The following is a 19,378-nucleotide window of genomic DNA, read 5'->3' as shown; positions in this document are numbered from 1 at the left end:
CTGGAAACCGAACAGAGAAGAAGGGAAGGGAGACCAGACTGGGAATGTGGGAGGGGGAGGAGGGGGTTACTGGTTAGAAGTCTGCGAGGTGGTATCATCGCACATGTGGCCCGAGGAGGAAAGAACAAAACCTTGTGCCGGTAGGGGAGGGGCTTCTGCTGCTTCTCTCCCCGAAGGCGGCTGAGCGCCCAAGATCAGTGTGTGTGGGGGTGGGTGGGGGGTGGGTGGGGGCGGTGGGGGGGGGAAGCAGGAGCCGGAATGGAGGCGAGGAGGGGAAAAAGACAGATGCACGCAGCGCAGAGGATGCTGGGAAAGCAGCTTGCTCCAAATGATGAAGGCAGATGGGCAGAGTTTCAGAAGCCAAGAGGTACCATTTCTGGGGCCTAAAACAAGGCGGGGAAAATAAAATAAAATAAAGGAACGTGGGATACGCGTATACTGAGATTCCCTATTAAGACTGTTACCCATGCTACAGTGTACACATGCGGCTCTTTGGCCCCTTTCCTGCAGCTCCCTGCTGACCCAATCACGCAATCTGCTCTCCGCCCCAAGAAGGCACGAGCCTCTCACCTGCTTTTGCGATTCCGCGTCCTTCGCAGGCAACTCAGTGTTGGGAAGAGCTCCAGCCCTTCTCCTGTGCTTATCTCTTGTGCGCATGCGCACAAGCAAAATACCCTCCTGGGCCAGGATCAAGGCAGAGGGGACAATGACACTCCTCCCGCTGTCGCCACTGCGCAATGAGGTGAGTAACTGGGTATGCAGCGCAGGGGAGCCAGGTTGTGCGGGAGACTCCTCAGCGTCAGACTCAGGTCAGTGCGAGCCGCGGTCCTCTTTGTGTTGGCTTAGGAAGGAGGGGAATGGGGAGCAGCAGCAGCAGCTGGTTGGGTGCAGGGAGGGAAGAGCTCCAGTTCTCCTGCACTGCACAGGGCTCTCCTTGCGCAGGGCTCTGGAACTCTTCCCTCTCTGCATCCAGAGATGGCTGCTCCAGCTCTTTCCTGAGCCAACACGAAGGGGACTGCGGCTGGCACTGACCTGAGTCTGGTGCTGAGGAGTCTCCTGCGCAGTGCAGCCAGCTACTCACTTCTCAGTGGCAGCAGTGGAAGGAGTCGCTGTTCCCGCTGCCGTGATCCCGGCCCAGGAGGGTATTTTGCTTGCATGCGCAAGAAAGAGATGAAAGAGAAAAGGGGAGAAAGAGAGAGAGAGAAAAAAAATGAAAGAGAGCTGGAAGGAGAGAATGGGAGAGAGGGAAAATAGAAGAAAACAAATTAGAGGGAGAAGGGGGAGAGGGAGAAAGAAATGAAAGAGAGCTGAAGGGAGAGAATGAGAGAGGGGGAAAAGAAAGAAACAAATCAGTGGGAAAGAAAGGAAGAGTAAAGAAAGGAAGAAAGGAAGAAAGAAACTAACTTTCTCAGACCTATGACGAAAGCAATGGCAAGCTAGATCTCTTGCCAAGAAAACTGCAGTTTGCCAGAAGGCACAAATTGGAAGCAAGTCTGTTTTTTTAAAAAGAAAATAACAGAGATGGCAAAAAAAATGCATCTGAAAATAAGATTATTTATAATTTTGGATAACGTATTATATTGTCAAACTTAAAAGAAATCAAAATATACATCCTATTGCTGTTAGTACAATCTTGCCAGCTTCTATCAACTTAGAGTTCACTATGAAAAGATTACAGAGAAGCAATTTCCTACAATTAATAACTTTATTTTGGATTTGCTATCGTATTCAATGAGAAAGAAAGAAAAAGAAAGAGGGAAAGGGAAGGAAAGAAAGAAAGGAAGGAAGACGAGAAAGGGAGAGGAAAAATAGAGAAAAACAGAAATGAGAGGGAGAGAAGAGAGAGAGACCCTATTCCCACAAAACACTGAGCTATGAAACCTGGGTAGGCAGATCTTGGGGGGGGGGAATGTCATGTGACTGGGTGGGAGTGATGTTGAGTTGGCCACACCCACCCAGGTTTTGTGGCTCCCGGTGTTTTCTTTTCTGTGGGAAACGGATCCAAATGGCTCTTTGAGTGTTTAAGATTGCCGACTCCTGCGCTACACCATGCTTCAAGACAAAATTTCATTTATTTGTAATTAGAAATAAATATTTCACAATATATAATTACATATTGTTTTTGTGATTAATCTCTATGCTTTAATTATTTTCATTTTATAACAATAAAAATACATCCTGCTTATCAGATATTTACACTACGATTCATAACAGTAGCAAAATTACAGTTACATAGTAGCAATGAAAATAATTTTATGGTTGGGGGTCACCACAACATGAGGAACTATATTAAAGGGTCGCGGCATTGGGAAGGTCGAGAACCATTGTTTTAGATGAACATTTTATAGGCTTTTGCATTTGTTGTCATTAATTAATAAACATCTTTGTGACATTACCTGACTGCCAGCCAGTTTTAGCTTTATTCATAGCCTGTCCTCTTGTACAAACTTGCTTTCAAAATCTCTGAGCTTGTATTATAGGTGGTAAACACCTGTAGTTAAACATAGAATCTATTTATCATGGAAATTATTTTAAATTGCTCCTGAACTCTGTTTAGTAGATGCATATAGAAAATTATATTTAGTTTTTGGCTGCAATTGGATGTCTTAGAATGTAAAAACATTCAAATAAGTTAATTTCAAATCCAAATATTAAAAAAAACTCTTTCAGTTGTTTTATTTAATAGTTTGTCTTATAGCAAGTCTAATGCTCAAACCACAAGATTATATTTTTATTTTTGTAAACTGGTGGCATTAGAGCCTGTTCTTAGTATGGAAGAAAATACATTGCTATTTTTCTGGAGCAGCTGTAATTTGGCTGTGTGCCAAAGTCAAATAAGGGATAATTCTCAAATTATGTAGGTCATAAACATCTAAAGAGTGTAATCAAATTTGTAGCTGTTCTTTGATACTAATTTCTTTCTTTTTTCCCCTTATTCCCATTATCGATTGCTGCCTGGCTAGCCATCTGAGAGATATGGTGTTTCCACCTGGGTTTTCATTAAAATCTAAATTAAAGAAATAAAATAGGTATTAAAGACCGGTTTTTTTTAATTTTGAAAAATCTGGTGTCTGTGTATGTCTCCTCTTGTGCTCAGAGCTAATGTTCCTTTTGTTAAGGCCATTCCAAGCAGACTGAAGCACACTGTATGCCCCATTTGATTTATCTTACCTCATCTTTGTTACTGTTTATTTCGTCAGGTTTCTCTGGAAACTGCGTTGGCTGTGGCAAGAAAGGATTCTGCTACTTTACTGAGTTCTCTAATCATATCAATCTAAAGCTGACATCTCAGCCCAAGAAACAGAAACACTTAAAGTATTATCTGGTCAGGAATGCACAGGGCACACTTACCAAAGGCTCTGCAATCTGCTGGAAGGGGGCAGGTGAGATAATGTAGCTGTCCTTTTAAAAGGTCTGGAATATCTCTGGAAAGTTTAGACGTTACTGACACAGAACTCCTTAGAAATAAATCTAAGATGCCAAAGACCATTGACATTTTGTTAAAAGCCCAATAAAACACTTCTAAAAAGTGTAAGTATCTACTATAAAGTTTCCTTTTTAAAAGGGCCTTAATAGATAGCTGGGAAAGGCATAAAGACCTATAGACTCCCTGTATGCCGTCAATATAAGGCTAAACCACAATGTATGAGCCAATGGTCTTCTCCCATTCAGTCTTCTCCCAAGACAAGATTGGGCAAAATCTTTTATTGATATGAAGATGAATTATATGAAGTAAATGACCTGGATGACATTTCTCAGAAATGAATAATAATTCATGAGTTCTTCCTTTGAAGCAATAATGTAGGCATGTTTGCTTGTGTTGACATGTAAAATTAATCTTTGTGGAAAAGGTTTGCCAAAACAAAGTGATCAGTTCTCATTGGATAACGAGCATCTTTTTTTTTCTTTTTTAGAATTCCGAAACCGACAGCCCTCCTCCAACACTTCTTCCCATACGTTGTTTCAGCCTCCAGAGAATACAGGCTCTTCAGCAACTGTTACGAACGAACCATTTCTAGCAGCACATCCAGTAGGTCAAGCTGGAATTCATCAAACAAGTAAGTATCCAGTTTTTTCTCAAATGTTCCAATCTGGATTTTCCCTTTGCTAGATATGTCAAATCAACTTGGATGGATTGAAACAATAGAATGGCTTTAGCATTTTGCATGAACCTGAATCACCTGGGGCAATGCATTGCTGATTGAATAAATCTGACACTGAGTTAATCCATTTTGTCAGCTTTGCAAAACATATTAAATTGTAAAACAATCAAATTGGCTAGATTTGCACTTTAGACAAGGGCAGAAATGAATAAATCAAGATTAACCAAGGCTAGTGTACTGTGCATATGCAGTTGGTGGTTCTTTAACTTAACCTAATTTAACATGTTATCTGAACACAGACTACAAGTGTTAAGAGGGTCAAACACCTGTGATGCACCATGGATGCATAATTTGGATTTCTGCTTCAGATAGTATTTACTGCCAAGAATAGCCTGATATGCAATGGTTTCTTTGAAATGTGAAATATAGTTCCACTTCCAATAATTCTTTGACAGTTGGAAAGCAGTCGTTGCTCTCCTTGGTCTTACAATATGAACAAAGTTAGAGTGTTGAGTTAACTTATTTCTAGGTCAAGTGTGCTATATTTGAAACTGCTTTAAAGCCGGGCTTTTAACATGAGTGTAAGTAAGGAAATGCTTTGACTTAGTCTTTAAATCACCTCACAGCTTTATCTGACAGGAAGAAAAAGCCAAGCTTCGCCAAGACTTTGGGCTGGCTCTATATTGAAGAGATGGGGATTAATTATATCTAAATGAAAAAGAATTTTGTTCATTTTTTAAAATCTGGATTTCCTGGACAAAATCTTAGCTAGTGGATTCTTTGATTTGAAGAATGATAATGGTGGTTGAGTAACAGCTCTATAATTTCATAGCCAGGAAAGCTGGTTGGGTGATTTTGGGCCAGTCATTCTCTCTCAGCCCAACCCATTTCAAAGGTGGTTGTTGTGGGGGGGGGGAATAAGAGGGGGAAGGAGTTTTGGGTGTTTTGGCCACCTTGAGTTATTTGTAAAAATAATAAAGGAGAGAAATAATAAATCAATTTAAAAATAAGTCCCACAGCTTCCACCAATGTTAAGTCTCTCTGTATCTGCACTGTGAATTGCCAATTGCAGGACTGCTACCGTGTTTCCCCGAAAATAAGACAGGGTCATATTTTCTTTTGATCCCTGAAATAAGAGCTTGGTCTTATTTTCGGGGAGGTCTTATTATTGTTGAGGTGCAGGAAGTGGTAGCGTGGTCACCTCATGACTGCTGCTGTGTTGCAATATTTTCAGGGAGGGCTTATTTTCGGGGGAGAGCTTATTTTAATCCATGCACTCAGAAGCCCGATTGGGCTTATTATCCTGGGAGGTCTTATTTTCAGGGAAACAGGGTAGCTAAGAATTCTGGAAATGACAATCCCAGGTTGCCAGGTTAGAAAAGGTGTTATCAAATTTACATGGCACTGGTTGATAAAGACCACTTGGTTACTGGCCTAACAATGGGAATAATTATGGTGAAAATACTCTATGCCTTTCCACTGCATTCATTCTGGTTGATGGGGACTTTTCTAGATAGCTACTTCAATTCTTAAAATAACATTTTAAGTATTTATCCAGTCTTCAGAAAAGTCTCCTGCCCTAGTAGGAGGTGCTTTCTTAAGGAGCTAAATTAATCCTTGTTCATTCAGAAGTAAGCCTCATAAAATTCAGTGTGACCCTTTCACAAAGTATTGAATAGAAGTGCAAGCCACTGTGCTTTTAGTTAACCCATTCACTAAAATATGATATTTAGACTTCATTATACCAATTGTGTTAAGTTTAGAGAGTGGATTAAGTAAAATAACACTTTTCCTGTTTAGTAGGGTTTTTTTCTTTTTAAGAAATTTACAAATGTGCATGGTACACTTGTTTATTAAAAAAAGTGTATGATGTTAAAATACAAAATAATCTGTACCACTGTGGAATTAATGTTCAGTACTAATTGCAATAAAAACAGCATAGAACAGAAGTGGAAACATCTGTGAGAATAAATTGGTTGCTTAGTGAATGATTAACATTGGACAGAGAATGAACAATGAAAGTAGGATGTGCTCTTGGTTGTTTAATGTATTTACTAATAAAAAGTGGCGTTGTTAAAAATTTATTGACTGGGTACATGAATGTTTATGTACCTTTGCAGGCAAATGCTGCATGCGTTGTCTGAGAAACCTAATGATTTTCAGTGAAATAAAATTGTGTAATGCTGGAAGGAGTATGAATCTAAATCTGAGTAAACATAAAAAATAAGTTAAATGCAGCATGAATGGATTATTAAGATGTGTTTTAAAACAAAAACAAGGGATAAGGAGTGACGCTTGGCTTGAATTCAAAAGTGAATCATTAACATGGAAGAAATACATTAAGTGACAGAATGTATGAAGATGGAAAAAAGAAAATAAATATGGAGGAAGGATGAAAGGGCTGAGAAGGAAAATCTGGAAAAAATAACCGAATCATCCCTCATAAAAGAGAGTTATGAGAAAATTAAAGAACAAGAGACAATATTTGAACCATGTACCAAACTGATGGAAACTAGAATACTTTTTGAAGCTAGAGAAATATAGAAATATAGTCAGATACGATGAATAGTGCTGTATAGATTTAGCTACATTTCTCTTCCTTTCTCTTATTTCACATTTTTAATTTTGTGGCTTACTGTTTCTCACATCTGTGATTTGTATAAGATTTTACCCTAAAAGGGAATATGGCAAGTAATTATAATGAAAAAAAAACCTCTGAAGTTAGATATTAAAGATGGCTAAAATTAACCAACCTAACTAACACTTACTCTTACAAAATAATTCCCCATCTGTGGTTGTGGCCATTTTAAAAATCTTTTTCTCAGTTTTATTGTAATTTCTTTTATTGTTGTGAGCCTCGCAGAGTTGTTGGGAGTCAGCTGGCATACAGGTTTAATAAAATATTATTATTAACTAGTAGATTATTATTGCTAATAAGAAGGAAGATCTTATCTTTTGCTACTTTTCTGAGTTGGCTGAAGCAATAAACATTTCTAAAAGCTCTAAAACATAAAGTTGAAAGTGCCATATATTATGTTGAAGACTTAGTTATGTACTCAAGTTCATTAGCTATATGGACATATAATACCGGTTCCCTCAGCCAGCTCACATTTCTTAGATGTCCCTAGTTTATAATCTGGAATTCTGAATATCTGTGTAACAACTCTAGTGAATTTAGTACAAATGTACTGTTAGATCTGGGCAACGAGAGACAGACTGCGGACACGAAGTGACTTAACAGCTCTTTATTATTAGTAGTAGTGATCCAGCTTGCTCTGTGGTCGGAGGGTTCCCCTTTTATAGGGATCGGGTACGCCCCTCGACCAATCAGAACGATACCTGTTTCCCGCTGTAGCAGCGGACCAGAGGGGAGACTTGCCACGATATATGCTAATATCTAACACCCCTCCCCTCCTAGACGGAACATTGCGGTAGGTAACATAGTCTTTTAGGTATGTGGGGGGTTGCCTTACTCGGGAGGAACGTCGTGGTTCTGGTTGGTCAGAAATGGTTTCCGGATCGGATGCTTTTCCCGTTCCACGTTCGGGAGGTTTCGTGCCCTCGTTGCTAGGGTCCGGAGTCTGCTCGGTTTCGTTGCCTGGGGGTTGCTCTGCTTCGTGCGTGTTTTCTTGTTCCAAGCTTGGTTCGCAGGTGTCGTAGTTTTCTATGATGGGGCTCTCGCGTGGCTGACTTTCTGTAGGCAGGAAAATCTCGTCTTCGTTTCGAAGGTCTGAGTGTGCTAGGCGACCCCGAAGTTGATCGATGTGCCTTTTCCAGTTCCGCCCATCTTCCAGTTCCAGCAGATACGATCGTGGACCCGTGATGCCAATGACCTTTGCCGGCATCCACAATGTTCCCCCTGCATAGTTGTGGGCGTATACTGAATCCCCTATGCTAAAAGACCGAATTTTGCTTGTGGAGTCTGGGGGAGCTGTGGCAGAGTAATTTGGGTGAAGACGGTCCAGGTGAGACCGTAGGCGGCGGCCCATGAGTAGTTCAGCGGGGCTCCTACCCGTCGTTGCACTTGGGGTGATATGCTGAATTAAAAGGTAATGATCAATGCGTGTTTGCCAATCACCTGGACCCATCCTAGCGAGGGCCTCTTTTGCGAATCGTACCATTCTCTCCGCCTGTCCATTTGATGCCGGATGGAATGGCGCGACGAGGGCGTGCCGAATTCCCTGACCTGCTAGATATGTCTCAAATTGCATGGCCCTGAACTGGGGCCCGTTATCGGAGACCAGGAGGTCGGGCAGGCCATGGGTGGCGAAAAGTCGCCGTAGAACCTTAATGACTGCCTCTGCCGTGGTTGAAGTCATTAGGACTACATCTAGCCATTTTGAGTATGCATCCACAACTATAAGGAAAGTCTGACCTTGGAATGGCCCTGCGAAGTCGATGTGTATTCGCGACCAGGGTGCTTTAGGTTTCTCCCATTCTGTGGCGGGCGCTTCCGGGGGTGCTGGTCTCGATTCCTGGCATGGGTCGCAAGTGGCCACCCACTCCTCTATTTCTTTGTCCATGTTTGGCCACCAAACGTAACTTCTTGCTAACGCCTTCATCCTAACAATCCCCGGATGACCCACATGTAAAGCATCTAATACATTCCTACGTAAAACATACGGAATAACAACTCGATCCCCCCACAATAAACAACCTTGCAACACTGAGAGTTCGTCCCGTTTTGACCAAAACACTTTGAATTCCGGGCCCACGTTTCCCTTCGGCCACCCCCTCCAAACCCAAGTTTGAACTTGCTTTATTAAATTGTCTTTAGAGGAGAACCTTGCAACGTCATATGAAGAAACCGGTCCAGAGTCCAAACAGTCAATGAGCAATACCGGTACTTCTGGAGTGGGGTCTGGCAGAATGTCAGGTAATGGGCAACGGCTGAGTGCGTCTGCGTGTCCGAGAGTGGAGCCCGGTCGATGAATCAATTTGTATGAGTACGCAGCCAGGAAAACAGTCCACCTGGTCATGCGTGGAGAAAGGGAGACTGGAGTGGGGCGGTTTCCCGCCAAAAGTCCCAACAACGGTTTGTGATCTGTAATTAGTTCAAAATCGCGGCCGTAGAGGTATTCGTGGAAACGTTTTACTCCAGCTACAGCAGCCAGCGCTTCCCTGTCCATTTGGCTGTAATTCCTTTCGGCCGATGAAAGAGTTCTGGAGTAGAAGGCGATGGGCGCTTCTTTTCCGTCGGGCATCCTATAGCTGAGGACTGCTCCAACTCCGAAGGGTGATGCGTCGCAGGTCAATACCAGCGGTAGGGTCTGGCTGTATTGGACAAGCAGTGAGTCAGTGGTGAGCAGGCGCTTTACCCCGGCGAAAGCTGCAGCTTCGGATCGTCCCCATTTCCATGGTGCGTTCCTCTGGAGTAGACGGTGTAGTGGCTCAGCAACGGTTGCCTTCTGCCTCAGAAAAACGCTGTAGAAGTTAAGTAGTCCGAGGAAGGCCTGCAACTCGGTCTGATTTCGTGGTGTGGGGGCGTCCTGGATCGCCTTAATTTTCTTTGAAGTGGGGTGTATTCCCTGACCATCGATTCTATAACCCAGGAATTCTACGCTAGGCACGTTAATTTGGCATTTTTCCTTTTTTAGGCGGAGACCCTTTTCTCTGATTCTGGCCAAAACAGTTCTGACTCTTTTATTTAATTGCTCCTCATTTGCAGCGGACACCAAGATGTCATCAAAATAGGGGATGACTCCCGGTATCCCTTGCAAAAGTCGTTCCATGACGCTCTGGAACAATCCTGGGGCAATGCTCACGCCGAATTGTAGCCGGTTGCATTTGAATGCTCCTCTATGCGTCACTATAGTTTGGGCCTCCGCTGTGGCGCTATCCACTGGTAGTTGCTGGTAAGCTTGTGCCATGTCTAACTTAGCAAATACCTTTCCTGGCCCCAACGAGTGCAATAAGTGCTGAACTACAGGCACAGGATATGCGCTCTGTTGTAGCGCGACATTAATTGTGCATTTATAGTCCGCGCAGATGCGGACTGATCCGTCTGGTTTGACTGGGGTCACGATGGGTGTTTCCCAGCGCGCGTGATCCACCGGCTCAAGGATTCCTTGCTCCACTAACTTATCTATTTCCTTATCTATTTTTGGGCGGAGTGCAAAAGGCACTCGTCTCGGTTTAAGTCGGATTGGCGCCACTTTGGGGTCTAAATTGAATGATATTGGTTTACCCACATACTTACCAAGACCAGGGCTGAACACATCCTCGAACTCCTTAAAAATCTGTTCAGCGCTGCTGTTTCTCACGGCGTTGATTCCGGTGACTTCTAACCCCAGGGCTTCAAACCAATCAAGCCCCAGAAGGTTCTGTAATGGTGCGCTGGCGATGGTCACGGGCAGCTGGGCTTCGATGTCCTTGAAACGGATTTGGAATGTGCCTTGGCCCACGATGGGGACTTGGTTCCCCTGGTAGTCTCGTAGCAGGACGTCTGGAGTGCGTAGTTGGCTCTTTCTGAGGCTAGGGATAGCCTGTTTCATGGATGCCCATGAAATAATCGTCAGGGTCGATCCTGTGTCAACTTCTAGCTCGCAAGGTGAGCCCTCCAAGAGGACTGTGACTCTCAGCCTTTTTGGCCGCTTAGGGCAGACCTGATGTATTGTGGTGAGATACGTTCACAACTCCTCTCTCTGGGTCAACTCTATCTCATCGTCTACATCCTGAAAATACTCTCGTTGAGCGTCTTGATAGAACGCTCTTTTAGCTCTTTGTGTGTATTCTCTCTGGGGATACACTCGCTCAGCTCCTTGTGAGTAATCTCTCTGGGGATACGCTCGCTCAGCTCTTTGGGAATTTTCTCTCTGGGTATACACTTGTGGATTTCTCTCTGGGCGCCCTTTCTGATTCCGCCAAGCCCCTGGGTTGGGCTTCTGTTGGCGGTACATGGGTGGCTGCCATGAGGCAGGGACTCCGCTCCGGCACACTCGTGCGATGTGCCCAAGTTTGTTGCAGTGCGAACAAACAACGTTCCTGAACCTACAAGTAGACCTGGGGTGATTCCCTCCGCAACTTGCGCAGGGCGGCAAACGGGATCCGGGCCTCCCCCCAGGCCTCAAGTGACTGCTCTGCATCATGTGACTGTCCTCGAACTCGGGATTCTCGTAGTCGGGGCTTGTGTCCTCGTAGTGTACTCTGGTTTGTCTTGGTGCTGGCTGGTTTACGTTGGCCCCTCGTTGTATGGTCACCGATGATTTCTCCGCTGACTCTGATGCTCTTGCTTCGTTTAGCGCTATCTGTAGGGTTAAATTCGGGTTTGCCAACAGCTTCTTTTGTAGTGAAATGTCTCTTAACCCACAGATGAGGTGCGCTAAGATGTGCTCGTCCAGATCCCTGAACTCGCAGTGAGTTGCTGCTTTTCGTAGGGCTGCAACATATTGATTTATGGATTCTCCCGCCTTCTGGTTCCTCGTGTTGAATTCCTTGCGGCAGACATGGCGGGAAGGTTTTGGCGCGTAATGAGTTTGCAGGGCCTGTTGCAACGCCGTCCACGATACTTCCTGTATTGGAGTAGGCGCGGTGAGGTCTCTGGCCGTATTGAAGACTTCCTTTCCGCAGTAGCTGAGGAAGATGTTTTTCTTCCTCGCGTCGGTGATCCCCGTGTATTCGTTCGCTTCGAGGAAACACTCGAAACGAATCATGAAGGCTTCCCATTCGTCGTTTGCTGGGTCGAAAGGAGCGGGGGGAGCATGCATCGCCATCTTCTCTGATTGAATTTGCCGCGCTGCGGTGATCTGAGATGGCTGCCGGAATTTCTGCCGAATTCCTGGGCTGGATCAAATCCGGAGATTCTGAAGGTAGCGTTCTTCGTCCTATCTGCCTCTCGATCCCACCTTCGTCGCCAATGTTAGATCTGGGCAACGAGAGACAGACTGCGGACACGAAGTGACTTAACAGCTCTTTATTATTAGTAGTAGTGATCCAGCTTGCTCTGTGGTCGGAGGGTTCCCCTTTTATAGGGATCGGGTACGCCCCTCGACCAATCAGAACGATACCTGTTTCCCGCTGTAGCAGCGGACCAGAGGGGAGACTTGCCACGATATATGCTAATATCTAACATGTACCATTGTATATTTTAAAAGGTACGTTAAACACATGTTCCATCCATTCATCTGTATAACTTTATGGGGTCTATGACAACTTACCACAGCCAGTTCACCGCAGCCAACTTGCCATGGCCAATTCGCCACACAGGATAATTTAATGAGGAATCGGTTCCGGCGATTCGTGAGCCAGGCGTCGCGCCGACACAATGTGCGGTCTCAATAGTCCGAGACCGCCGTTGATTCTTTTGCCGCTGTAATGGTCCGTATGGACCTAAGCCGTCCCGAAGAGACGGTGAAAGGGAGACAAATCCTTGGTGGTCACAGGGATATCGCAAGGTCCCTGTTTGACCCAAGGGAAGCTCTCCAAATCGGCGGTAAATAGACAGCCCCCGGGCTGACAAAGTCGGAGACGGCTCCGGAGGAAAGGCAGTGAAAATGAAAGTGAGTCGATCGGGTGAGATTTTTTTTTTCTTTGAGAATGAGTGCCCAAGGGAAAAAACTTTTTTTTAAGATAAATTAGTCCTTTAAGCTAAGAACAAAGCAGCGAAATTTATCTTAATTGGACTGCCTTACAAAGTTTTTCTTCTTCTTTTTCTATGTAACAATGTTTTGTGGATTGAAGTGATTGTTTGCTTCCTGTTTCTCCTCTCAAGTGAATGAATTGATTTTTTTTTTCTACTTCTTGTTACTTTATTTTTTGGCTGAACTAAAACCCTTTTTTTATCTTAACAACTCTTCCTCCTACTGTTTATTAAATTCTTTTAAAGACACTTAGAGATTTTTGTTTTGTTCTTTAAGCCTGAAACAAATAAGAAAAAGTTGAATCTGCCACTCGGAAGCCAGAACTTGGTTTTTTTTTTCTTCTGAAACAATGTATCCCTTGTCTTACTTTTTTTGATTTTACTGAAGTTGGAGGGTTTGCAGCTTGTTTATGGAAACTGATAACAACTCAAGGACATGGACTGTCTCTCTACAGTGTCTGTGAGAAATATTTTGGGCAAGGAAAGGCAAAGAAAAGATAGAACCCCCCTCTTCTGAAAAAACTAGAAGAAACTTGTGCTTAAGTAAATCCAAAATAAAGGCATTTTTATACATTAAAGAGATATTGAAGGCGAGAGTGGCAGTGGAGTTTAGATCTTTTTTTCTCCTTTTGGAAATATGTATCCATATACAGATGAGAAAACCCCAAGCTTACAAGATGTTTGGGATGGACTTCAAAATATATTGGAAGGATTCGAGAGATTTGGAAAGAAGCTGGATAAATTATTGCTATGCGCAAAAAAAGTGGAAGAGATTGGAGCTCCCAAAACTAAAGAAGAGAATAAAGATATAGAAGATATAGAAGATAAAGGCAAGATAATAGATGAACTTACTAATGAAGCACCTATGAGTGAAAATGGAAAGATATGGAAAAGTGAATTTGATTATTTGGAGCTCTACCCCTCTTCTCAATATATGGATTTGATGATGGAACTAGGAGGAGAAGCAACTTTGGAAAGACGTCTGATAATCAAAGATATGTTAATGTCAATTCCAGTTGAAGGGCAACGAGACTACTTGAGAGATTTTTTGAGCAAAAAAGTGTGGAGAGAAGTCTTTAAGAACTCTATAAAGAAATTAATAAGAGAATTGACGCAACGACTGGCTAAAGAGATAAGAGTGTTTTGTTACTGGATAGACACAGGTTGACAATGAATGCTGATAATTAAAAACTTAGTTAATCTTTGGTGATTAATAAGTAGGATTTTGTAGATGCTTATAGAATGTTCTTGTTCTTTTTAAAATGTTTATTCATTAACAGATAATTCATTATGATAATAATAGTGAAATAACAACTCTAATTAGTGAAAACAATTTGGATATAAACTGTAAATTGGGACCTGGGAAAAAGACTTATCAATTTTATTAATACTTTTTAGTTTGGATTTTGTTATGAAGATGTAATTCTTTCTGGGTACCTATACATTTTACTACAATTTAGATATAAACTATAATATGGGACCTGGGGAAAAGATCCATTAATTATATTTGTTTAGATTTTAATAATAATAAATAATAAATTTGGATTTATTAGCCGCTCCCTTTCCAAGCAGGACTCGGGGCGGCGTACACTAGAACATATATAAACAAACATATATACAAAGACATACATGCACGGAGGAGGTAATAGATTACAACATTTAGACAATTAAAACCATTAACATACCCCAATAATAAAAACCCAATATACAATAAAAATTTAAAATTTAAAAAAGACAGTCAGGAGGAATATGAAAAATTACGGTTGAGCCAGGCCAGATAATTGAAAGAGGTGGGTCTTCAACTGTACACGGAAGGAGCGGAGATCGGAAATAATCCTGATGTCACGGGGGAGGTCATTCCACAGGGCTGGGCCCATCACAGAGAAGGCTCTGCTCCTGGGTGTCGCCCCCCGACACTGTTTGGTGGACGGCACCCGGAGAAGTCCCTTTCTGTGTGAGCGAATTGGTCGTAGGGATGTGTGGGGCAGGATGCGATCCTGCATGTAACTAGGTCCTGTGCCATGAAGCGCTTTAAAGATCATAATCAAAACCTTGAAACGCACTCGGTAGACCACAGGAAGCCAGTGCAGCTCGCGCAGGAGAGGTGTTACAGGGGAGTATCTAGTCCTCCCCATAATCACTCGCGCGGCCGCGTTCTGGACCAACTGTAGTCTCCGAGTGCATCTCAAGGGAAGCCCCATGTAGAGAGCATTGCAGTAGTCCAGGCGAGATGTCACTAGCGCATGGGTGACTGTGCGTAGGGCATCCCAGTCCAATAAGGGGCGCAATTGGCGCATCAGGCGGACCTGATGGAACGCCCCCCTCGCCACGGCTGTTACATGGTCATCCATGGACAGCCGGGCATCTAGGAGGACGCCCAAATTGCGCACCTGTTCCATGGGGGCTAGTTGCACGCCCCCAATGGCCAGAGATGGAAACACCTGGTTGAACCGGGGGGCCGGAAGCCACAGCCACTCTGTCTTGGAAGGGTTGAGTTTTAGTCGGTTGCCATCCATCCAGACCCGTACGGCCTCCAAACACCGGGACATCATTTCGACGGCCTCATTGGGGTGGTTCGGGGTGGAAATGTACAGCTGAGTATCATCAGCATACAGATGATATCCCACCCCAAAACCACGGATGATCTCGCCCAGCGGTTTCATGTATGTGTTGAACAGGAGAGGCGAGAGCACCGATCCCTGTGGCACTCCACATGTGAGTGACCTCCGGGTCGAACTCTGCTCCCCTGCCAACACACGTTGCGTCCGGTCAGAGAGGTAGGAGCCAAACCACCGTAAAACGGTGCCCCTGACTCCCAGCCCCTCTAGCCGGTGCAACAGGATACCATGGTCGATGGTATCGAACGCCGCCGAGAGATCTAATAGGACCAGGATAGAGGAACAGCCCCTATCTCTGGCCCTCCAGAGATCATCAACCAATGCGACCAAGGCCGTCTCTGTGCTGTGCCCGGGTCGGAACCGGACTGGCGCGGGTCTAGATAATCATTTTCCTCCAGGTGACGTGGGAACTGCTGTGCCACCACACTCTCTACAACCTTCGCTAAAAAAGGAAGGTTGGAGACAGGACGATAATTGACTAGGTCCGTTGGGTCCAGGGAAGGCTTCTTGAGCAGGGGCCTCACCACCGCCTCTTTCAAGGCGGCCGGTAGAGACCCCTCACCCAACGAGGCGTTCACTAGGCCCAGGAGCCAGTCGCGCGTAACCTCCCAGGATGCCAGTACAAGCCAGGAGGGACACGGGTCCAATAAATATGTGGTGGGTCGCAGACGTCCACGCAACCTGTCCAAATCCTCGATGGCAACCGAGTCAAACTCCTCCCAAAGCGGTCCCTCAAGACTCGCCACGGGCGTCTCTACTGGACCACTGAAAGGGGCCCATCCCATCCGGATTTGAGCGACTTTGTCCTGTAGATATTTCCCAAACTCCTCTGCTCTGCCCTGTAAAGGGGCTTCCCGCGGTCTCTCAAACAAGAGGGAGCGAGTCACCCGAAACAGGGCGGCAGGGCGGTTATCTGCGGATGCAATAAGAGCGGCACAATGTTGACGTTTGGCCGCTCTTAATGCCACAAGGTACGTCCTCAAATAGGCTCGTGCCTGTGCTCGGTCAAATTCGGAACGGGAGGATCTCCAACGACTCTCTAGGCGTCTCTTGTGGCGTTTCATCACCCTTAGCTCCTCAGTAAACCAAGGGGCCAGGGTGGTTCGTCGCTGCAGGAGAGGCCGCAAAGGCGCCACCCGGTCTAGGGCCCCGGTAGTCGCACTATTCCATGCGTCCACCAGGTCCTCAACTCGGGGGCGGGTCAGATCCACAGGAGGTGGCCCAAGCTCCGTCTGGAACCTATCTGGTTCCATCAGGCGCTTGGGGCGGAACCATCTAATGCCTTCCGGTTCCGCCTCCTCGCGGTGGGGGGTAGCTCCAGGGAAGTCAAGCCGGAGAAGTGAGTGATCCGACCATGACAGGGGAATAATGGCTAGATCCCCTATTCCCAGATCACTCGTCCACTGGCCAGAGACAAAGACAAGGTCCAGCGTGCAGCCTCCCTCGTGAGTAGGGCCCTGAATTAACTGGGTCAGGTCCATGGCTGTCATGGAAGCCATGAACTCCCGAACCCCCTCAGACGCTTCTCCCATCGACGGCAGATTAAAATCCCCCATCACTAACAGTTTGGGGGTCTCAACCGCCACCGATGAGATCAGCTCGAGGAGTTCAGGCAGGGCCGCTGACGTATAGCGAGGAGCCAGGTATACTATCAGCAGGCCCAACTGCCTCCCTGGGCCCCATCTCACGACAAGGGACTCACACCCGGATGTCTGTGGCACAGTGAACTCTCTCGGCTCTAAGTCTTCCCGGATAATCACTGCTACCCCACCGCCCCTTCCCTGGGCCCGAGGCTGGTGAAATGCTCGATAACCTGGCGGGCACATTTCCACGAGGGGTAAACCACCCTCGTGGCCCAACCAGGTCTCGGTTATTCCTGCGAGGTCCGGCTCCCCCTCCAAAATTAGATCGTGGATGAGGGGGTTATATTTTGTTATAAAGATGTAATCTTTCCTGGGTACTTATAAATTCTAGTAATAAATTTTTGTCTAGATTTATTATAAAGATGTTAGATAACTACAATAATAATAACGAAATGTTAATGGATAAAGTTTAATGATTTTATATGGGTTGGCATTGGTGAAAGCAATTGGATATAAGCCTGAAATTTATAGAAATAGCTAACGAATGCCAGTATGTGTTGTGTCCTTAAATACAAATGATTCTAGATAAAAGCACGTTTAAACAAATATAGTTAAATGAGAGTGATGGTACATTGATGGTATATAAAGATTTTTCATTTAAAATATATAATCCAATATGAATGAAGTATAAAGAATGATTGTGGTAGTAACGCACGAAATTTATTTGTAACCAATCGACATGCTTTCTGGAAGATGTAATGAAGAATCTTTTTTTTTTGTGTGTGTGTTTAATTAAAACAATAAAAAAACTTTAATTAAAAAAAATGAGGAATCGGTTCCCTTTTCCCCCATTTTTTTTAAATTTTGTGTTACAAATTTTAACAAATGAAGTGTTGCCCCGTCCCCCCCCTTTTTTTACATTCTCTCTTATACATAATTTGTTTTACATTACATTACCATTCCAATTTCAGCCCATTACTTTCTTCCCATGTTTCCATCTTAAATTTAGATTTTTCTTAACACATAGACAATATCATTTTTCACTCTTTCAGAAAAAATATATCAAATTTATTATTTCATTTTTCATTTGTTATTCTAATTTCTATAGGTAGCATATATCATCACATTCAATTTTACTATAACAAGCATTTAACTTAATTGGTTATCCACAATTAACAATGTTATTTTTTAAACTATATATCATAAGCAGTATTAACATATTTCATTTTCTACTAATACATCTCTTCTTTCTCTTCCTCCTTTCCTAGCCATTTTCTCTTAACTCATCTCTTGCTCTCTTTGATGTTCCATTTTTCATCAATTTTCTGTTTGTCCTTCTATCCCGTACTCTTAATTTCATCCCCCCCTTTTTCCCCTTTATATGTCTTATATCATTTCTTCAAAATTTCCCCTATCATTCTTCTTTGAATTATTTGAGTAACCCTCCCTAGGATTTCTCTTTTTTGCTTCCCACTATTTCTCTCTTTATTTTTGAATTGTTCTTTTTTTTGGATAGCATTTTCCTTTTTCCCTCTCTCCTCTCATCTCTGTAAATCTCAATAAATTTATCTAACTGGTTTGTATTTTCAGCTTTTTTTTCATCCATATTAACCTCTTGCCTCTCATGTGTTTCTCTTTGTCAGTTCCTCTCCTTCTTCCTGTTCTATATTTTTCAATGATTTTTCTGGTTCTTTAATACCCTTTAGTGTTGTGCGTGCATCCTTTAACATTTCAAGTAGCTCTTCATATATCCCACACTCCATGTTCAACAAGTTTTTAAATATATTTTACCACACTTAATTAGGTCTCTCTCTTAGTTCCAATTTTTTTCAGCTGTAATACCCAATTCCAGTCCCAAAATAAAGCAATTCATTCCAAGACTTTTAGCTTTCTTTCTCAGCCATATCAAAACAAAGTCAAACAAACGGAAATGGCCGTACACTCCTTAGAAAATCTTCCACTCATCTTTCTTGTATTCAAGGTTGAGTTTTTCTGCTGTACTTTGTTTCCAGATGTCGTAGTACCTTCTTTCTTCCAGTAGGTAGCTGTTACAATCCCACAGACAGTCAAATCAATAAATTGTCAAAGTTTTCAAGAGCCAAAAGTTCCAAATCCAATCAGTAAAGCTTTTTCTGTTTTCTCCGTGTTTTTTCCTTTTTAAAAAAATGTTCCAGTTCCAATTTTCTTGGGCAGTCCCCATTTCCCCCCCCCCCCTTTCTTTTCCCTCCTTTCAAATTCCAAGTGACAGTTAGCCGCTGTTTTAAATTACTGGACAAATTTTTTAAAGCTCCAAATTTAAAGTTTTCTTTACCCTTGGGTCGGCCAGGCTTTCTCCCGGTCCAAACATTCCATCCGATCACCGCTCCTGGTCTAAACTTGATCCAGATACCCCGGCTCCAGAGCAATCATTGAAGATGGCCGCCACACTCACCTCCAGACTGGAGAGCTTTATTTCGGACCTGCTGAGGAGCTTGCCTTACTCCTCGCAGTCATTCA

The 19,378-nt window shown here is 43.8% G+C and overlaps 1 protein-coding gene across 1 annotated transcript in view; it reads left to right on the top strand.

Moving 5' to 3' along the window:
- The window catches only part of GREB1 (growth regulating estrogen receptor binding 1), a 128,871-nt gene that overhangs the window by 59,239 nt on the left and 50,254 nt on the right, over window positions 1-19,378 (top strand). Inside the window, exons 5-6 of the mRNA XM_081940111.1 lie at window positions 3,201-3,383; window positions 3,915-4,058. Of these exons, the coding sequence (XP_081796237.1) occupies window positions 3,201-3,383; window positions 3,915-4,058 (327 nt within the window). The remainder of the gene's footprint in view (window positions 1-3,200; window positions 3,384-3,914; window positions 4,059-19,378) is intronic.

This window comes from Natrix helvetica (genome assembly GCF_964273705.1).
Source record: "Natrix helvetica genome assembly, chromosome: 2".
Classification (NCBI taxonomy): Eukaryota; Metazoa; Chordata; class Lepidosauria; order Squamata; family Natricidae; genus Natrix; species Natrix helvetica.
Note: the sequence above shows the minus strand (reverse complement) of the source record. Positions and strands in the feature narration are given on the sequence as shown.